The sequence below is a fragment of the Crinia signifera genome, chromosome 4, assembly GCF_055691185.1.
Source record: "Crinia signifera chromosome 4, ASM5569118v1, whole genome shotgun sequence".
NCBI lineage: Eukaryota > Metazoa > Chordata > Amphibia > Anura > Myobatrachidae > Crinia > Crinia signifera.
In genome coordinates, this window is record NC_139220.1 from 194638858 (window position 1) to 194657608 (window position 18751).

The following is an 18751-nucleotide window of genomic DNA, read 5'->3' on the forward strand; positions in this document are numbered from 1 at the left end:
CTACAGCTGGACCCGCAGGTGGGGATGGAGTAGGAGGGACATGTGGGAGATGCCGCTGCTGGGAGCCGGGTTATGGCCAGATCATTCATAATGCCTGCACTTGAAACAATGTGGCCAAATCCTTCACGACAGGTCATTCATCTTTCCACCTGCTAAAGGGATCAGCAGGCTTGGTGAACGACACGCGGGTACAAAATTGGTTCATCATCATGCGCACACACGGTAAGTATTCAAATGATTGGACGTTCTGATCGATTGAAAACGGACATATCATTTAATAATTCTTACCGTGTGTGGGCATCTTTAGGTGTAAATACCTGTTTTCATTGGATTTAGGATTTTTCTTTCTACAATAAATGAACCCATGATATGCAGGAAATGTAATAAGGTACATTATAATGGGTGTGGTATATTAGGCCGACAATGTCTAGGTCGACACGTACAAGGAAAAAGATCAATACAATTAAAAGGATGACACATGCAAAGGTCGACACCTGAACATATGAACCTTAAATTAATGCAATGTGTCCCCTCAACGTGCTTTGGGCCAGGTGTCACACTCTGTGCTTTATGCCGGGGGAGATATATTGCTCAGCAATATACTGTATTGCTAGCAATATATTGCTGAGTGTCTCTCCAGTTCATCAGCGACCAGAGATGGTCGCTGATAATCAGGAGACTCTGCCGGGGGAAGAGGCAGGGAAATAGCAAGCTCCTGCGACCAGCGACCATCAGGGGCTGCACACGGGAGCGCGCACCCGGCGATTCATCGCCGACAGCACACACAAATCACTGGCAATATGGTCGCTCAGCGACCATATTCCCAGCGATATGTGCTGAAATTGCACCCGTGTGTACGCACCATATTATACCTTCCCAATTTCCCATACCATTCCCAATCTGGGTCTATGTGGATAGTAAAGTATGAAAAAGTAAAAAAAAACTCATGTCAAACTTTTCCCCATGTTGACCTTCTTAACATGTTGACCAAATGTATGTCAACCATATGGTGTCAATCTAGATATTCAGTAACCCACTATAATAGTCCTCATGACACTGACATATCATGTGTAGTTTGTGTGCTGTTCACACCACACACTCTGCACTCAGTTTATTAGTCTAACGCCCTGTGGAGTCCAGCAGAAGCCAGCACTTCAGCATTAATCACTGGGGAAGTGGCTGCCACTCTGCAGACAGAAATCACTTGGAAAATGGCATGGTGACCATATTGCCAGTGATTTGCGCATGCGCAGTAAAGATGTCACCAAAAATAAGGTGCCGGAGCCATGCCCACAGACATCTTTGCATATGCATAGACCCTGGCACAAAGTCACAATTTACAGCACTTCGTACGGTGTCAGAGAGAAGGAGGCCTGCAAGGTGCACGAATAGGGACTCCATTCTCTCTTTATACACCCCTGAACCAGGAGGACATGATTTGGGGAATGAATGTCTTAAGCAGAACAATGTGGCTGCTCCTTTTCTCTTTCCTTATGCTTTACCCATCCATTAGCACTCACTTGATTACCCACATAAAGTCCAAACACTTTCAGTTTCCTACACTATCACTCACTAGATGTTCCTAATTATCTGTGTTAACACACACACGTCCATCACGTTCAACCTTTTCTAAGGTATAGCTCTGTTGTTCTAGAGAAAGGCTAAACAAAGCCCCAGAGACAGAGCTGCCAATATAATCTCACAGGTGGAATACAATGTCCTGACCCCATAAATGGCATTCTGATTAATTCCTTGAATCAATCATCCCAATAATGATATCTATTAACAAGAGCTAGAGATACCACATCTTGTACGAAAGGCATCAAATCCATTTTTAAATCCAATTAAGCAAACTGTCATGACTACCTCCCTTGGTAGAGAATGAATATAGTGTAACTGTCTTTCCTCTAGTTGTAGTGGATGTCCTCTTGTCACCTGCACAGTTCTGGAATGAAAAGTTCATTATGCAAATATTTGCATTCACTTGGAATCTATTTATATATGGTAATTAGGTCACCTTTAAAATGACTTTTTCCAGCACAGGAAAAATTATGCTGCTAGCACTTAGTGAAGTCCGATATACACATTTAAACAGCTATTTTGACAGTGATTGGCCCGAAGTACTATAAAAACTAAAAAAAAGACTGCAAACAGCCAATCAGGTGCTTTACTGTTATGTACACTACATTCATCCCAGCTCTCTTGACAAATTGCTTTTCAACCCAGAATCTTGCATTTAATTCCAAATACGTATGTTATTGATACAACATTCCTTTATTTTTCTCCCTCTACATTACTTTTAGTAATTGGTCAAGGTTTTATGATGTTAGTACTCTTCATATTACACTACGGAAGATAGTTGGAGCACAGGAAATTTTGAGTCCCACGGACATTCCGGGAGAGTAACCAAGCATAGGGCCTAATTCAGAGTGGATCGCTAGTTAGAGAAAAAAACAGTAGCCTGCGATCAAAAAGTCACCACCCCTTTCCTTGCAAATGCATTGCAAATAACGATGCAGTCACAGATCCATTTGCACAAAAACTGAACCATCAAAGTAGTTTTTTTTTTACGTTTCCGTAAGCTTAGGCTTCCACTAATCTGCTAAAGAACCAGGCTGGAAGTGTTCATCATAAATTATAGTTATGCCACTGGTCATACAAAATATTTTAGTATTATATGAGATACAGCACAGTATATATACCAGCAGGGGAGGCATATAGGGGTATATACAGCAAGCCAAATTTTACTTAAAGTTATCCCAGCTATGTAGGACAAAGAAAGTGGGGGAGATAACACAATTATCTTCTCAGTTAATGCCATTTTGTGCTCTTCGGGTAGCAAATAAATACCTTACAAAGTTTCTTTATATCAGGTATGGCCAAACCAGTCATCAGGAGCTGCCAACGGTTCATGTTTTTCAGGCCACCCGTGGATCTGTAGAGTTAGGAATAAATGCAGCGCGTATTTTACAGGTAGTAATAAATGCACCTGTGTACCAGCTAGAGCAGGTGATCTGGAAAACATGAACTGTTGGTAGATCTTGAGGAAGGGATTGTCCACCCCGTCCTACATAATGCCAATGCCATATGAAGATTTGCTTGCACTAAAACAGCGGGTATGATGAAAGCTTTCCTATCATTCCTGGCAGACTGTTGAAACATCTGCCACTCTCCTCCCTGATGAAATGAATATACATATGATAGATAAAAAATTATATTTTCTATGTATACACATTTGTTACATCCATAGAGAGGCTACTAAAATGTTAGTGACGCTAGTCACATGAGGGGGGGAGCATGGAATATGGACTGATCCTGCAAGGCCTTTGTGCTTTCAGCGCCACATTGCTGCTGAAGAGCAAGCCCATCAGAATGTGAATCCTCTGACTTACAGGTCAGATCCACCAAGCTTCAAAAAGTTCTAAAATGATAACGCAACAGCCAGTCAGCTCCTACCTGCCATGTCACAGACTAGGTTTCAAAAATGACAGTTAAGGGCTGATTGGCTGGATATTTATGACTCTCCACTTTATCACTTTTTGAAACTTGCTGTATCTGGCCCATTTCCTGAAGTTGGAGCATGTACTGTAGAAGAAACAGGTGTTCATCTTGCAGGGGCAGCATATTAACAATTATTCATTATAATTTAAGTCAAATACTGCTGTCCCCAAGAAGGTTTTGCTGCATATTTAGGTAAAAATGTAAATAACCATGATGATATATGATGAAAATATTCAAGCCAGAGTCACGATTGTAGCTAAATGGACCCCAAAATCACTTCCATACAAATGTCATCTTCAGCTTTATTCCAAAAGAACAGCTCAAGGAAACCATCCAGCAAATAGCTTGGGATTGTAAGCTTGCGAGCAGGGCCCTCCTACCTTTTTACTGTCTGTAAATACCCTGTTTGTTGTATCACTGTCTCCTTTATAAAGCGCAACGGAATATGCTGCGCTATATAAGAAACTGTTAATAAATAAATAAATATCTGTTGATACACTGAGCTGCCTATGCTGTCTACATAGACAGCAATGAAATACATGACTTGGAGGTTACAATAAAATGATGTCAGATTCTGTTTGGAACATATCTCGGGTGGATGAGAAGAAAGCAACACAAATTTTATTTTTATAGTGCAGGCAGTACATTGGCGGGGTCCCCGAGGGCAGATACGACTGACAGAGGTTGTATGCCTCTATAAGTTATGTCCTTTTCTTATCCTTATTCCAATCTTTATTCCAGAAAGTCAAAGCAATGAGAATAATGCACTTTGAAAAGGAACCATTACACAATGCAAACATGTCACGTAGACTAGATTCAGATTTATATCATAGTTTTAAGAAGGTACAATACTATACTTCACTTGCAGACATATCATACTGGGCTAAAAAAAGATAATAGGAAGAAATGTAAGGTACAATGTAACAATCACTTGTAGTCTATTCTCCCTTTGAACACTATTAGGAACTTTCTATAGATGTGGTTGAATAGGGTCACTCTGTATCCCAACTTGTCTGCATACTCTGTCTACAAGCCAATCAGATCATTGGAATGCTAACAGCAGAATGTATATCCGGATGGGGAGCAGTGTCTTGCCTGGTCCTGCGCTAATGTTAGTGATACCTGCATGCATCACAGTGTGACGAGTTATACCTGCGTGCATCACATAGTTACCTACCCTCCGGCATTCTGCAGGAGACTCCCTGAAATAGCAGCAATCTCCCTCATTAGTCTAGTAATCTCCCTCATTTCACCTAGCCTACATTACACTGTTACATTTTTGGGGAAATAAGGAATCAGCACCATTTCCCAGCACTATAGCAAGTATAGCAACTCTTACTAAATGCTTCGGGGCTCATCTACATTTGGATATAAGTCATTTTAAAAGATTCCTCTCAGATGTAGCAGTGCACACCCACGCTTCTACTGTAGGTGCCACGTTCACTATATCTCTTCACAATCTCTCCATATATGGAACTACACCCTTTGGGTGGAGCATGACCCCCCACTGTGCAAAATTCTATTACCAACTATAATCTCCCTGAAACTAGCTTTCAAAAGTAGGCATGTATAACATTGCATCGCAGTGTGACAAATTATACCCGCATGCATCACAGTGTGACAAGGGGAAAAAAGCCACTATGAAGTTAAAAACTGAGAGGTGGAGAGTGGAAGAGGCAGTGAAACTCCTGTCACAGTGAGTTTGCATGCATCTAATTTACATATGTGTGTACGAGTTTGCAATAATTACTCATTAAGATGATTTGTGTGTGAAAGATATACGGAACATGTTTAGAAGGTATTTAAGAAAACAGAGCAGTGGAGAAGTATGCTGGATATCAGCCCGACTCTGTCACTCTGCAGCATTAATATCCCGGGTTGCACATACCAAGTGTTGTTAGTATTCTACCCTTACAGACTACAGTCCCTTATGTCTTGCACCGGCCTTTTGATTTATTTATTTCATGAAACCAGATGACAGCAAAACCTGAAAGACAAAATAACTTCAGTCTTAACACCTTCTTCTGAATAAATCTAGACTGTAAAACCATTGCTTTGTTCACTGTAGACAGGGGTCTAGGATAAATCCAATGGGAGCACATGAATCTGTTATTTTTTTTCTAGCAGTTTATCGGTTCTCAGTCACATCATACATTGCTCAAATTCAGAATTTTATTAATGATTGATTAAGTGATGCCACTCCCTGGCCATCTCCCTGAAGCGGAGATGGACAGGGAAACCGCTCCCTGCCGCTTTACTGACGGGGAAGCGCGAGCGAGTGAGACGCTCGCGCACCCCTATCAGCCAGTCCACCGTTCATCAATCTGCGCCAGCACAAGCAATCTGGCGATCCTGCAGGCTGGCTGACAGGGGCTACATCTGTATCTATACTGGCAGATCTTCTCACTTGTGTTCATTCATCTCTACCAACGACAACCCACCCCTTGTAGTACACACACAGCTCCTTTGCTTCCCTACATCTCAGGTGTACTGTGTACTAAGAATAATGGGGCAGATGTATTAAGCCTTAACAAGAGGTGATAAAGAGAGATAAACGTCCAGCCAATCAGCTCCTTACTGACTTTTTGAAACACAGCCTATAACATGGCAGTTAGCTGGTGATTGGCTGGATGTTTATCTCTCCTTATCACCCTTGCATTTATCTCTTGTTAAGGCTTAATACATCTGCCCCATTGCTCTAATTATGTGACCTATGTACGGTGCTGTGTACCACTTGTGGCGCCTTTTAAATAAAATGTAGTAATAATAATAATAATAATGGGCAACATCACCTCATTAATTTTTAGAGACTTTAGTACATTTTCCTCTCCCTCACATGCATTGGGCAGTCATTTTTCCTGCTAGGGCAATACTGTATCTAATGCAGGGTACACACCACGACGACCCACTCACGATGCACATCGTGAGCGGGTCGTCAGTGTCTCGTCCGACCCGCTCACGGTGACGCGGGGGGGCACGACCCGCTCACGATGTGCACCGTGAGCGGGTCCGATCCAATGGCGACCCACACCCGGCAGTATGGTCGTTATTCAGATCCTACCTGCAGCAGGTAGGATCTGAATAACGACCGACCCGCGGGACCGCGCATCGGATCGGTATCGGTCCACACCAGGACAGAAAAGGGCCCAATCAGCACACAATCTACGTCCAATTGGTCGGAATTGGATCTAGATTGAGGGGATCGGGCCCTAGTCGTCCTGGTGTGTACCCAGTATAAGTTGCAGGTGTCTTTGGGTGTGGGGAATATGCTGCTACTGGTACTAGTGAATCTTTCCAAATCACTTGTCTGCTAACAGGATACATTGTGTTTGCTGTACCTGGCCACAAAAAAAATCTGTTGCAGTATATTATATGATGTGGAAGATGTGTACTTAGATGAGTACAGAATGCGTCTCAAAGGACTGTTTAAATAAAGACTATTTTTATTGTACAAAAGGTGGGGAATATATTGTGTGCTCGGTACCGAAATGTTTCAAGATTCAAACAAAGAAAAGATTGTTCCTTTGTGGGACACTCTCTTGTTGTATAATTGTGTATAAAGGTAACTGTAGTGCAGAATGATTGCTTTTCTGACATTGTTAATTAATGGAGCAGATGTATTAAAATACAATTTTCAGTCTATAAGTATCGGGTATCGCTTCCTCGTAATATTGTGGTGAAGTGTGCACCTGCATCTGCTCCAAGCATCGGGAAATCCGTAGATCAGGACCCCCGGGATGCCTACATCATGCTGGGGGCAAGCCCAGCGCTCCGGAAAGCTGCTCCAGAGCCTCCATGCTGTGAATGGACACCGCACTCATGCACACAGCATCCATTCACAATCACCCCGGTTCCGCTACTGTCTGCATGGAGACGGTATGCAGCGTGTCCCCTAACCTCTGGACTGACCGCAGCCACTGTGGCTGGGAGTTACAGGCTCTCCCATTAATGTATATGGGTCCCGGGTTGGATGATTTGGGTTACCCTTTACTCTGCCCCCAAACATGGGTATTACCTGTGTTCAACCCTGCTCATTTCCGGGTTGAATTGTTAGGTCTATGGATAATAATTACCTGGGTTATTTCAGTTATATGATTTAAAGTTTACTTATGTCTGTAAAAGTGTGTCACCTATCCTAATAATAACTCTCCACTTACCTTATATTTTCTACAGCTCATAACAATTGCTGATGATTTCTGCGGTTTGGACATGAACGCCCCTCTGGGAGTATCTGAAATGGTTCGAGGGTACCCCATCTTTACAGAGGACCGGGACAGAATGACCTCTGTTATCGCTTATGTCTACAAAAATCATTCACTTGCATTTGTGGGGACCAAGAGTGGCAAACTGAAAAAGGTAGGACTGTGGTGGACCTTATGGCATTTTATGGATTACTTATTATTTACAATCAAAGTCTTATAAACTAAATTCAGTGTTTGTCCTGCTACTAGTGTTGCTTTTTTTTACTTAACTAGTATTATAGTCAGATGTATACTGCACTTTTTTATACTATACAGTATTATGACCTTTTCATGACACTGATTAATGATTAATTTTCAGTAAACTGAACCTAACTGGCCACAGAGATGGAAATGTGTTTTTTTTTGGTACAAACAGGCTAATGACACTGTTTGTAGTCTGTATATGCATCACCTTAAATCACTTTGGGGGGGACTTAATTTCTAAGGGTTATATACATATTTTTTTTTCCACCCCATAGAAGTGTATAAAAAAATGAGTGCAGATTGAGTTCCGTTAGTAAACGGTAACAACCTCTGGAGAACAGTAGGGACAGCAGATATTCTTTTAGGGTACTTCAGTTATCTGTGATGCGGCAGATGTGGCACTGGAACAGCGTGGGGACACGTGTGACACATTGCAACCACAACATTGAGACTTTTCCCTCATGTCCCTTTCATCAGGCCATAGGAAAAGGAGTGATATGGCTCTAGCTCACCTATCCAAGATTTGCGCAGCCCTTTAGACTATCTGCTGTAGAATTGAATACACACATATACTCTACACCGGATCTGGTTATAAGGTAGATTGCGATAAAAGGAAGCTCACAGGGCATCCACCAGATGACCAACTTCACAAAAACAAACCTGAGATGACTTCTGGTGTCTCAGAAGCCCAGCTCTTAGTAGTGCAGTGAGCTGGTGACATCATATTGTCGCTCACATACTGTGGGGACCTTAGAAACTGCTGTAGATCCAGTAGCTGTGGATAGGCAGGGATCACGTTATGACTGCTCTACTGCTGAATTTGCATCACACTGCTACATACTATTGTGCTGCAATCATGCTGCTGGCTCCATGATCCACACATCTCCACTGCTACTCATACATGCCGACTTTTTAAAACTCCTCTCTGGGAGAAGCCCGGAGAGGGTAGGCAAGTAGAGGCAGCTGGCTCTCTATCTCACTACAGAAGGAATGCTCTGCCGGACACCTGACTTTACCTTCCACAGGCTGAGATGTTAGTGCTGCAGAAAGCTTCTAGTGGTGGATCTATAGCTCAGTATACAATTGTGAGGGAAAGCGATGGACAGTATTTGTACGCACATCTTTTTACATGTGGAAAGTTATGTGACTGTCATCGTACATATAGGTCCATGCGTGTACAGAAAGGGTTTTCTGGGGGTTTTGTGCATGGGCAGTAGTTAAAAATTGCTCAAAAAAAAAAAAAATTGCTCAACTATGCAAACATCAGTAAAGTGCCCACCTCCGAATCAGGCCCACAGAACATCACTGTCCAGGAAAAAAATGATTGTTTGATGTGGAAAGGATTATTGATGCTTTTGTAATGTTTGCGTTATTATTGGTGCTACTATTTTATATGGACATTATTATTATTAAGGCTTTTTGACCACCTTGATGTCTGCTTATGGTTAGGAATGAGCACCTACTGCCCTGATTATTTCAAGCTTGCTGATGCCATACACTGTGTGCCATCTCATCAATACATGTTGTATAATGTAGGGTACACACCAGGACGACCCGCTCACGATGCACATCGTGAACGGGTCGTCAGTGTCTCGTCCGACCCGCTCACAGTGACGCGGGGGGGCACGACCCGCTCACGATGTGCACCGTGAGCGGGTCCGATCCGATGGCGACCCGCACCCGGCTGTATGGTCGTCATTGAGATCCTACCTGCAGCAGGTAGGATCTCAATAACGACCGACCGACCCGCGGGACCGCGCATCGGATCGGTATCGGTCCACAGCAGGTCAGAAAAGGGCCCAATCAGCACACAATCTACATCCAATTGATCGGAATTGGATCTAGATTGTGGGGATCGGGCCCTAGTCGTCCTGGTCTGTACCCAGCATGAGGTTTCAGCCCATTTATACCGGTAGTTCCCAGGTCACACAAGTCTGCCCCCCCCTGCTCTATTTTATATGTACATGAGTAGCATCATCATATCCTGGTATCACTATTTTAGTGTTCTAGATGCTAACAGATCTCCTGCGTGGGTAGAATAGATGAAATGACAAAGTGTATGAGTGTTACATTGACATTGCAGTACCGGTAATGTTAATCTAGCATTAGAGGAGTATAATACAATGACAACAAAGAGAAGAACACTGTATGCATATTTTATATAAACAGCATGTGATTTTACAAGAAAAGTGTTCTAACAAGGAAATACTTGCATTGCCCAAATGACAGCATATAAATGTCTGTGCAAACGGTTCTTTGTACACCACACAGTTTGGATGTCTCTGATTTATTTTTTGACCTACTTTTGGGACAAATTGGCATAACCACTGTATTAAAAAAAGACCTGCTGTCTAATGAGCTACTTCCTGTCATAATGGGTATTCCTCCAGCTTCACAAACAGGGAAGAAAAGGAAGGAGGTAATTCAATTTTCTCTGCAGCTTTCCTGCCGCTTGCACAACTGTTTATTTTTCAACTGATGTCACTATTTCTGATCCTTTAGAGGAAATTTTTCAGTGATTTGTGTCCTAATTTAAAACCCTCATGGATCCATAGTGAAATGTTCTTAAAATGTAGCAGCCATCTGAATAGGAAAAGTAAATGTAAGAGTTGATGTGCTGTAGTTTTCAGTGTGTTACAGTATGTCTGTAATCAGTGGGATAAATGAGTGAAAACAGGTTCCGGATGGATATAGGTCAACACCATAAAGGTGACATGAACTATACCGACATGTTCAAAAGGTTGACATGTAAAAAGTAGACTGAAGTCAACTGAATTCCCTCTTTAGTATTGCAAATGAGGAGGGTTCTATGGAAGGAACTCTACCAAATACTAGTGGTACAGTAACAAGAGTTTATGTAAAGTGGAAAGTGCATTCCATTGCTTCCTACTGGGAAAGCACCTTAATGACACTCAACTTTTAAAAAAATGTCCCTAGGTTGCATCTAGCATCAGGGCCGGTGCAATGCTTCTTAACACCCTAGGCAAAAGTTCAACCTACTGCCCCCCCATACTGCCACCAATTCCCTCTTTCCAACCCGTTAAGGCAATGAGGCCCCCAAAAATCAGGTGGTGCTCCCAGCCCCCCAGGAAGGTGGACATGTCCCCTGCTTTCCCTGTAGGCCCCCCTTTGCCACCCACAACAGAGTACAAGGAGGAGGATGCAGCAAGGTAGGGAAAAATGCTCCAAAGGTGAGTGAGGTCTTAGAGGTTCCACAGCCACCACCTGCATTAAGTACAACAAGGATCCCCATAGACATCATTGATTTTTTGATAGGCAGACTTGGTGGCGCCCCCAATGATCCTGGCGCCCTAGGCAGCTGCCTAAAGCTGACTAATAGTAGAGCCGGCCCTGTCTTCTCTTTACAAGTTAAACCAACTTTGTGGTTGTGTCTGTTTTTCCAGCACTTAGGGGCAGATTTATTAAGCTTGGAGAAGAGATAAACTGGATATAAAGCGGAGAAAAGGTAAAAGGAGATAAAGCACCAGCCAATCAGCTCCCAACTGTCTTTTTCAAACACCGCTGATTGGCTGGTGCTTTATCTCCTTTTACCTTTTCTCCACTTTATCTCCAGTTTATCTCTTCTCCAAGCTTAATAAATCTGCCCCTTAGTCCTTGGTATTATCAGTTAATTTTTCCCTTTTTTAGTCCATACTTGAGTGCTGCTATACCTCCTAACTGTCCCACTTTCCTGCAGGACCATCCCATTTTTTAAGGACGTCCCCGCGTTCCGGCCAGGGCCTGCAGTGTCTTGCGGCGGGGAGTCTCCCCTGTCACCCAGTGACAGTTGGTCACCAGCAAGTTGTTGACAGTCATTAGGTTGACATGCATTTAGGTCAACATGTGTCAAGGTCGACATGCAGGAAGGTCAACACGAGTCTAGGTCGATATGGGTTAGGTTGACAGGGTCATTAGGTCGACATGGATTATGTCGACAGTCAAAATGTCGACATGGGGTTTTCACTGTTTTTTGAGCCGACATGTGCCGACAGGCTGTATTTCATGCCCTACCATCCACTATAGCATGGTGGGAGAATAAAATAGTGTGCCGAGCACAGCGAGGCACCGAGCCCGAAGCATGGAGAGCGCAGCGAGCCATGCAAGGAGACACGGTGCAGCGAGCCATGCGAGGAGACACGGTGCACTTTAACCTGTGTCCTTGTCGACTGTGTCGACATTTGGGTCAAAAAGCAGTGAAAACCCCGTGTCGACATTTTGACTGTCAGCCTAATCCATGTCAACCTATTGACCCTGTCGACCTAACACATGTCGACCTAGACTCATGTCGACCTAGACACATGTCCCCCTAAATGCATGTCCACCTAATGGTGTCTACCTAATGACTGTCAACCAACTTGCTGGTGACAAACTGATCCACACCCGTTCTACCGGCAGGCATATACTTTTTTAATAACTAAGTAAAGCCACAATACACAGATCTTATTGCAGCACTCATTGATTTAATATATATTTATTTGTTTATTTACTACAAAAGTTCATAAGAATTTCTCTCCCCGACAAACACTTAAAAAAGGTTTGTAAATGCTTTGTCTCGCATTCCAAGGCAATAAACTAGATTCCACTCTAGATCAACTTAAAATCTCTTCTTCCGGTTTTGTACATGATAATACAGTATGGTACTGACTTGACACATGAAATTACTGTATGAGGTATAGTTACTAAGGAGTGGGTTACCAACACAGCTTTTAATTGGCAGCAGAGGCAGAACTACAATGATTGGTGCAGCAGGTGCAGTGCAGTGCACTGGGGCCCCTGAGGACTAAGGGGCCCACTGCTGCCCCTGTCATCCTCTTCCTGTCACCCACTGTTTTTCCCTGTCCCATTCTGCCTCCACCTAGGCTCACAACCCACAAGTTCTGCCACTCAATAGCAGCTGTAACCAATAGTTCTAAGATGACAATATAAATAATGGCTAAAAAAGCATTTATTCCTATTGCCATTCTAAAACTATTGGTGACAGCCACCTATGATCAGCTGCTTTAGTAAATCCATCATTACGCCTTACTAACGCTTAATAAATATCCTATATACCTTCCAAGAATTTGATGGCCATATTAGCCATTGTACATTTCCACATTGTAATCATATTGACCGTATCCATTACATAAGAAACATTATAAAACAAACTATATATAATTACATATTTTGGTACTGCAGGGAAAATGCATTAGCATTTGAAGGTTGAGAGATGATTTGAGGATAATAGGCCTCTTGTCATATGCGATAAGAGATGTTGACGCACAGGGAACATTACAACCAGGCTGTTGGGAATCACAGAAGAAAGGTTAATTGACTTTAATGCTTTGTACATGTGAATCATTTTTCTGCACCCACAAGAGTTCTTTGGATGGGAAATAGTTATTAAATAGCGTGTCAGATCCATAAAGTCCAGTTTATCAGGCAGCTAAATGTATGCACAGTTTTACTGTTGGTTAGCTAATGCTTGTACGTATTGATCATTGAAGAGTGGTTGTAAAGTATTGTAGAGTGCTTTGAAATACTGGCAGGCGGAGAAATCTGTTTTATTTCAAAGGTGAGATTATTTTTCTATAATGAAAAAAGTTGCAACCGGAGGAGGGGCTGCAGAACAGTTGAAAATTAAAATAGGGGAGCCACACCAGCTGCCACCAAATGCCATTCCAAACTGACTCACTGGCAGTTGGTGTTTCTCCCCTATTTGAATTGAGCTGCAGCCCCACCTCTAGAGCCACCATTGGTAGTTACTATAGTTGTTCACTTTAAACCAGGCATGTCCAACGTTGGCCCTCCAGATGTTGTGAATCTACACATCCCAGCATGCTTTGCCACAGTTTTGCTATTAGAGAATGCTAAAACTATTGCAAAGCATGCTGGGATGTGTAGTTTCAAAACATCTGGAGGGCCAACGTTGGACATGCCTGCTTTAAACTGTATCCTATTCAGACTACCTGCCCAATACAGTATATTTATTTTGACCAAACAACTAGAAAAGCTACACATCTAAGGGACTGTTTTATACGCAAGAGTTGACTTTTATTTTGGCGATGTAACTAGGTTTCCTAGTAAATGTAGGGTTAATATCATTAACACAATGATAAAAGTGCTGAAGTCACAACTAGGCTTAGTGCAGATGATGTCACTTGCAAAGAGCAAAGGCTGTAAGGTACACGTGCCGTATTCAACAACCACTAAAAGGAATTATCAGAAAAGCTTGAGTTATTATATTCAGCATTACATTTGTGGTTGAAATCTTTATGTGCTTATTGCTGGTAGCTCTCTGTACTTAGAAAAGTGCTGAACTGTTCATAGACTTGGCCTGACTCCATGCTGTTTATATGCCTTTACAAACTTGGGAGTTGATTGCATTCTAACAAAAGGAATTGATTAAGCAAATATACACCAGGGACAAGAGCGCAAACTGCAGATGGGAATCCAGTGACGTATGGGAAGAGGTGTTACTGGAACACCTTGCATGATGAAGAGGCCAAACAGGCACCACATACTGTATAAAGAGCAGATTGGCTACATTTATATAATGCATACATGTTCACAAGCCACACCTATTTTTGTCACGTAGAAAATGACAGCTAGAATGTGATTGGTTGCTAGAAAAATACCTTTCTAAAAAGTTACTGCATAGAAATATCCTTGTCTGTGTTCTGTTGCTGTTTTAGAAGTGTAGACATACTGTATAACACAAATTAAACTCATAGCATTAATACAATGTATTCACTAATTTGTCAGTTGCTCAGTAACATGTTTAGTTTTGTACAATAATATTAAGGAAACTATATCCTGGGTTTTTGTATGATAACCTGAAATCCTATTGGGAAAATCGCTGGATGCACGTTTAGTTATGTAATGATTTATTTATCACTCATGCCTTTCGCTTTTGTATACAGTTGAGGCAGGTTCAGCACAGATTTTAGTTGTTCCGATAAAAGGCAGCCTTTACTACAGTAGGATTTCTTTCAGGGCTGCGTGTCATGCCTTCTTGAAACAAGAAAGATGATGCTGGCTTAGTAGTTATGTAAATCTGGAATCTGTAGCAGTGACAATATAAAAATTGGGTGAACGCAGGCCTTTTGAATTCATCTCGTCTAGTGTATTTGTAGTCTACTTTATTTCTATATGAACTAGGCGCAATAAATGTATTTATTTAGTTGCAAATCTTTATATAGTGCCATCATATTATTTGTGCTCTGCAATTTGGAACACCGTAATAAAACAATACTGGGTATTAACAAATAGGGCCCTGATCACAAGCTTACAGTCTATAAGGAAAATGGAATTTGATTGAAGAGGTTAAGTGCTTAGGCCAGGTACACACCAGAACGATCCTGATTGTTAGTAGATTGTTAGCAGATTGTGTGATGCTCGCACGATCTGTTGGAGCCACACAATCTGCTAACGATCTGCATCCAATCTGATCCCAATCCGATCTGAGTCTGTACCCAGTTGAATGGATCTTTTACAGATCCTCACTGCAGCAGGTAGGATCTGTAAAACGACCAAACGACAGCGGGGACGCGCATTGGATTGGAATCGGATCGGAATTGGACCTAAACATGCACAATCTACACACAATCTGCATCCAATCGGTCGGAATTGGATCCAGATTGATGGAATTGAGCCCTAATCGTTCTGGTGTGTACCCCCCCTTAGTTGGCTGTGTGATCCAGTCATGCAGCAATTTTGGCCTAGGGTCAGAGGGTTATTTGAGTATGGAAACAACACATATACATTCTGTTTGAACTGTGGCGAGGGCATGTAATTAAGTAGAATAGCATAGGTAGGTTAACTGGGGTGTTCTGGAACTTGACAATCGTGCCTGAAGAGGGGAATTATAAGAAAAGTTTCAAGGACAGTGAAGAGGGGTGTGGTTGGAAAGGTCTACACTGTTTAGGTAGACAATGAATAGGTTGAAAGGTCGAAATAGACAAAAGATTGACATGAAAAAGTTCAACATTGGCAAAAGGTCAACCTGAAAAAGGTAGATGAATGAAAGTTTTTTCAATTTTTGGGGTGTCCATGTCAACAAGTGTCATCACTAGCGACAATCCACATTGGCCGTGTTGCAATGTGGACAGGGTTTATCACTAGTGACCAGGGGGAGCGCGCATACAATGGATACAAACTAGACAATCTACCCGATATGCTGCTCTGATCTGCAGGGTCCACGTGGAATATTGTTTAGTACGTACAGCCCCAAAATGTTCCTGTAATTTTGAATAGGAGAAATCTGTGAGGATTAGAGATGTTGATCTTATGCAGAGCAGAGAGGTTGAGTTGTGATATATTTTGAGACAAGGGAAATTATATATGATATATGTTGGTGTATTCTTGTTTACGTATTCTTCAAAATACAGACAGCCAATGTTAAGCCTCATACACAGTCAGATCCCTTAGAAATGGGGCTGAAGTTGCCCCGTGTGTATGCCCCTTAAGCACTGACAGAGAGGTGCATCAGTAGCAGAATTATTTTTTTCTTTCAAGAGAAATCACACTAGCAGCTGCTTTCAAAAGAGATTATAAGGGTAACAGTCTGTGTGTAGGGAATAGCAATACGGAGGCTATAGCAATAGTCAATGCGGGAGATAAATATTATTATATTGTTTTTTTACATGTCGCCACCAGGGCTCAGGTGCTATAGACCTATGGTATATACTGTATAAACCAAGTCTGTGTGAGTGCTGCCCGCCGACCACTGTGTATCCCTGACCCTCCATGGATCCTGGGAAGGCACCACAGCAAGGAATTACTCATTGAGAGCTTGAGTGCAAGACTATTCCATTGTTATATATATATATATATATATATATATATATATATATACATATATATATATATATATTTATTATTACTTTTTTTTTTTTTAAAGAGAGGAAAAAGCACAGGAGGAGGGAGCATGAATTAAAGGTTTTGCAGTGTTTTATTTAGATGTATGAAATAGGGTATATTAATTTGTAGGAGATTAATATGTAAGCTCATACATTTGTGCATATATAAGTCGTATGACTAATAATTACTACTGTTAGGCTGAAAACAATGTACTCTATTCATTTATTTTGATGTAGGTTACAGAACACACACATACTTTATTAAGGAGACCTAAAAAACTGGCACAAACCCTCCACTTCACAAAAAGTACAAAATAATACACCCAAGGGAGTGCAAGACCTGACAAACACACTCTGCTCTGTTGCTCTGCAATGGCATCAGTGGAGCCATAAAAAGTTTTATATGCAGACTTGCTGCGAGGGAGGTAAGCAGTCTCCTGCTAGCAACTTTCACAGAACTGTCATCCACAAGGTGTCCCATGAGAGCTATGAAAGGTGTAGGATTCCTGAGTCTCTATATATGCAGGAATCAAGCGGTGCACTTCAATAGTCAGGGATCACTGTGTGTCTCTGCAATTAGCAGTAACCTACAATCTTGTTCTGACAAATTAGAGCATTTTCATGAGCTCATTTTTTACACGCTGTCACTCCAGCAGAAAAGAGATGGGGGTGGAGAATGTGCTTTAAGTATTCTTCTATATTTCGCTGATAAGGGGAGGCATATTGCTTTTTGTGAGCTTGGAAAAAAAGGTACTTGTTTCCTATCTGGGCGCCCACGATTGAAATCGCGGGCATCGGTGGTAAAATCGGGGCCATCGCGGCCGATAAAAAATCGGGTGCGATGTGCCAGACGCGATGCCCGCGATTTTCCCATAGAGAACAATGTTAAATGCCTCAATTTACCCGCGATGACCGCGATTTACCATAGGAAACAATGTTAAATGGATCAATTTCCCCAAATTATCATAGGGAACAATGGGAAATGGGGCAAAAACACCCCTGAACATAAAAATGTCCCCCCAAAAGTAGTTGACGCCACCCCGCCATCAACGTGAACCCGAAGCGTGGTGAGCGCAGCGAGCCCGCGAGGGGCGGCGGTACGCGTCCTCCGACCTTTTCATGCCCTACTATCCACTAGGGCGTGGAGTGAGAATAGAATAGTGTGGCGAGCGCAGCGAGCCACCGAGCCCGAAGCGTGGTGAGCGCAGCGAGCCCTGCGAGGGGACGCGGATACCTTCACAGGTAAACGCGTCCCTTCGCGGGCTTCCCAGGTGTCCGCGTCGCCATGGACACCTGGGAAGCCCGCGAGGGGACGCGTATAACTGTGAAGGTATCCGCGTCCGCTCGCCACGCTTCGGGCTCGGTGGCTCGCTGCGCTCGCCACACTATTCTATTCTCACTCCACGCCCTAGTGGATAGTAGGGCATGAAAAGGTCGGAGGACGCGTACCGCCGCCGCTCGCCACGCTTCGGGTTGGCGTGGATCGTGGGGTGGCGTTAAAAATTTGGGGGGACATTTAAGGGTTAATTGTGCCTATTTGGGCTCTGTAGCCCATTTAACATTGATTCCTATGGCCACATCGGGTTCATTGAGGCATTTAACAGTAAAATCGCGTCGGTCGGGCCATTTAACATTGATTCCTATGGGAAATCGGGTGCATTGCGTCGTGGGCATCGCGGGTACATTTATGGCCGGCCGCGACGCGACCGACGCGATTTCCATGTTAAACATGGGTTTCAATGGGAAATCGCGGGCATCGCGTCGGTCGCGTCGCGGCCAGACATAAATGTACCCGCGATCACCACGACGGGCGCCCAGATAGGAAACAAGTACCGAAAAAAAAACGTACATATATTGGACAAGAACTGTAGTAGGTGTTTATAGCACATAAAGTAAGTATGCTATAATGTACAATCATACTTTCACAGTAATAAAGATTGCTTATGTAAAATCTCCAGTTGTGTA

The 18751-nt window shown here is 42.7% G+C and overlaps 1 protein-coding gene across 2 annotated transcripts in view; it reads left to right on the top strand.

Moving 5' to 3' along the window:
- Nucleotides 1-18751, top strand: part of PLXNA4 (plexin A4) — a 602161-nt gene that overhangs the window by 82438 nt on the left and 500972 nt on the right. For both annotated transcript variants that reach the window (XM_083183332.1, XM_083183333.1), the window contains exon 3: nucleotides 7675-7857. In XM_083183332.1, the coding sequence (XP_083039458.1) occupies nucleotides 7675-7857 (183 nt within the window). The remainder of the gene's footprint in view (nucleotides 1-7674; nucleotides 7858-18751) is intronic.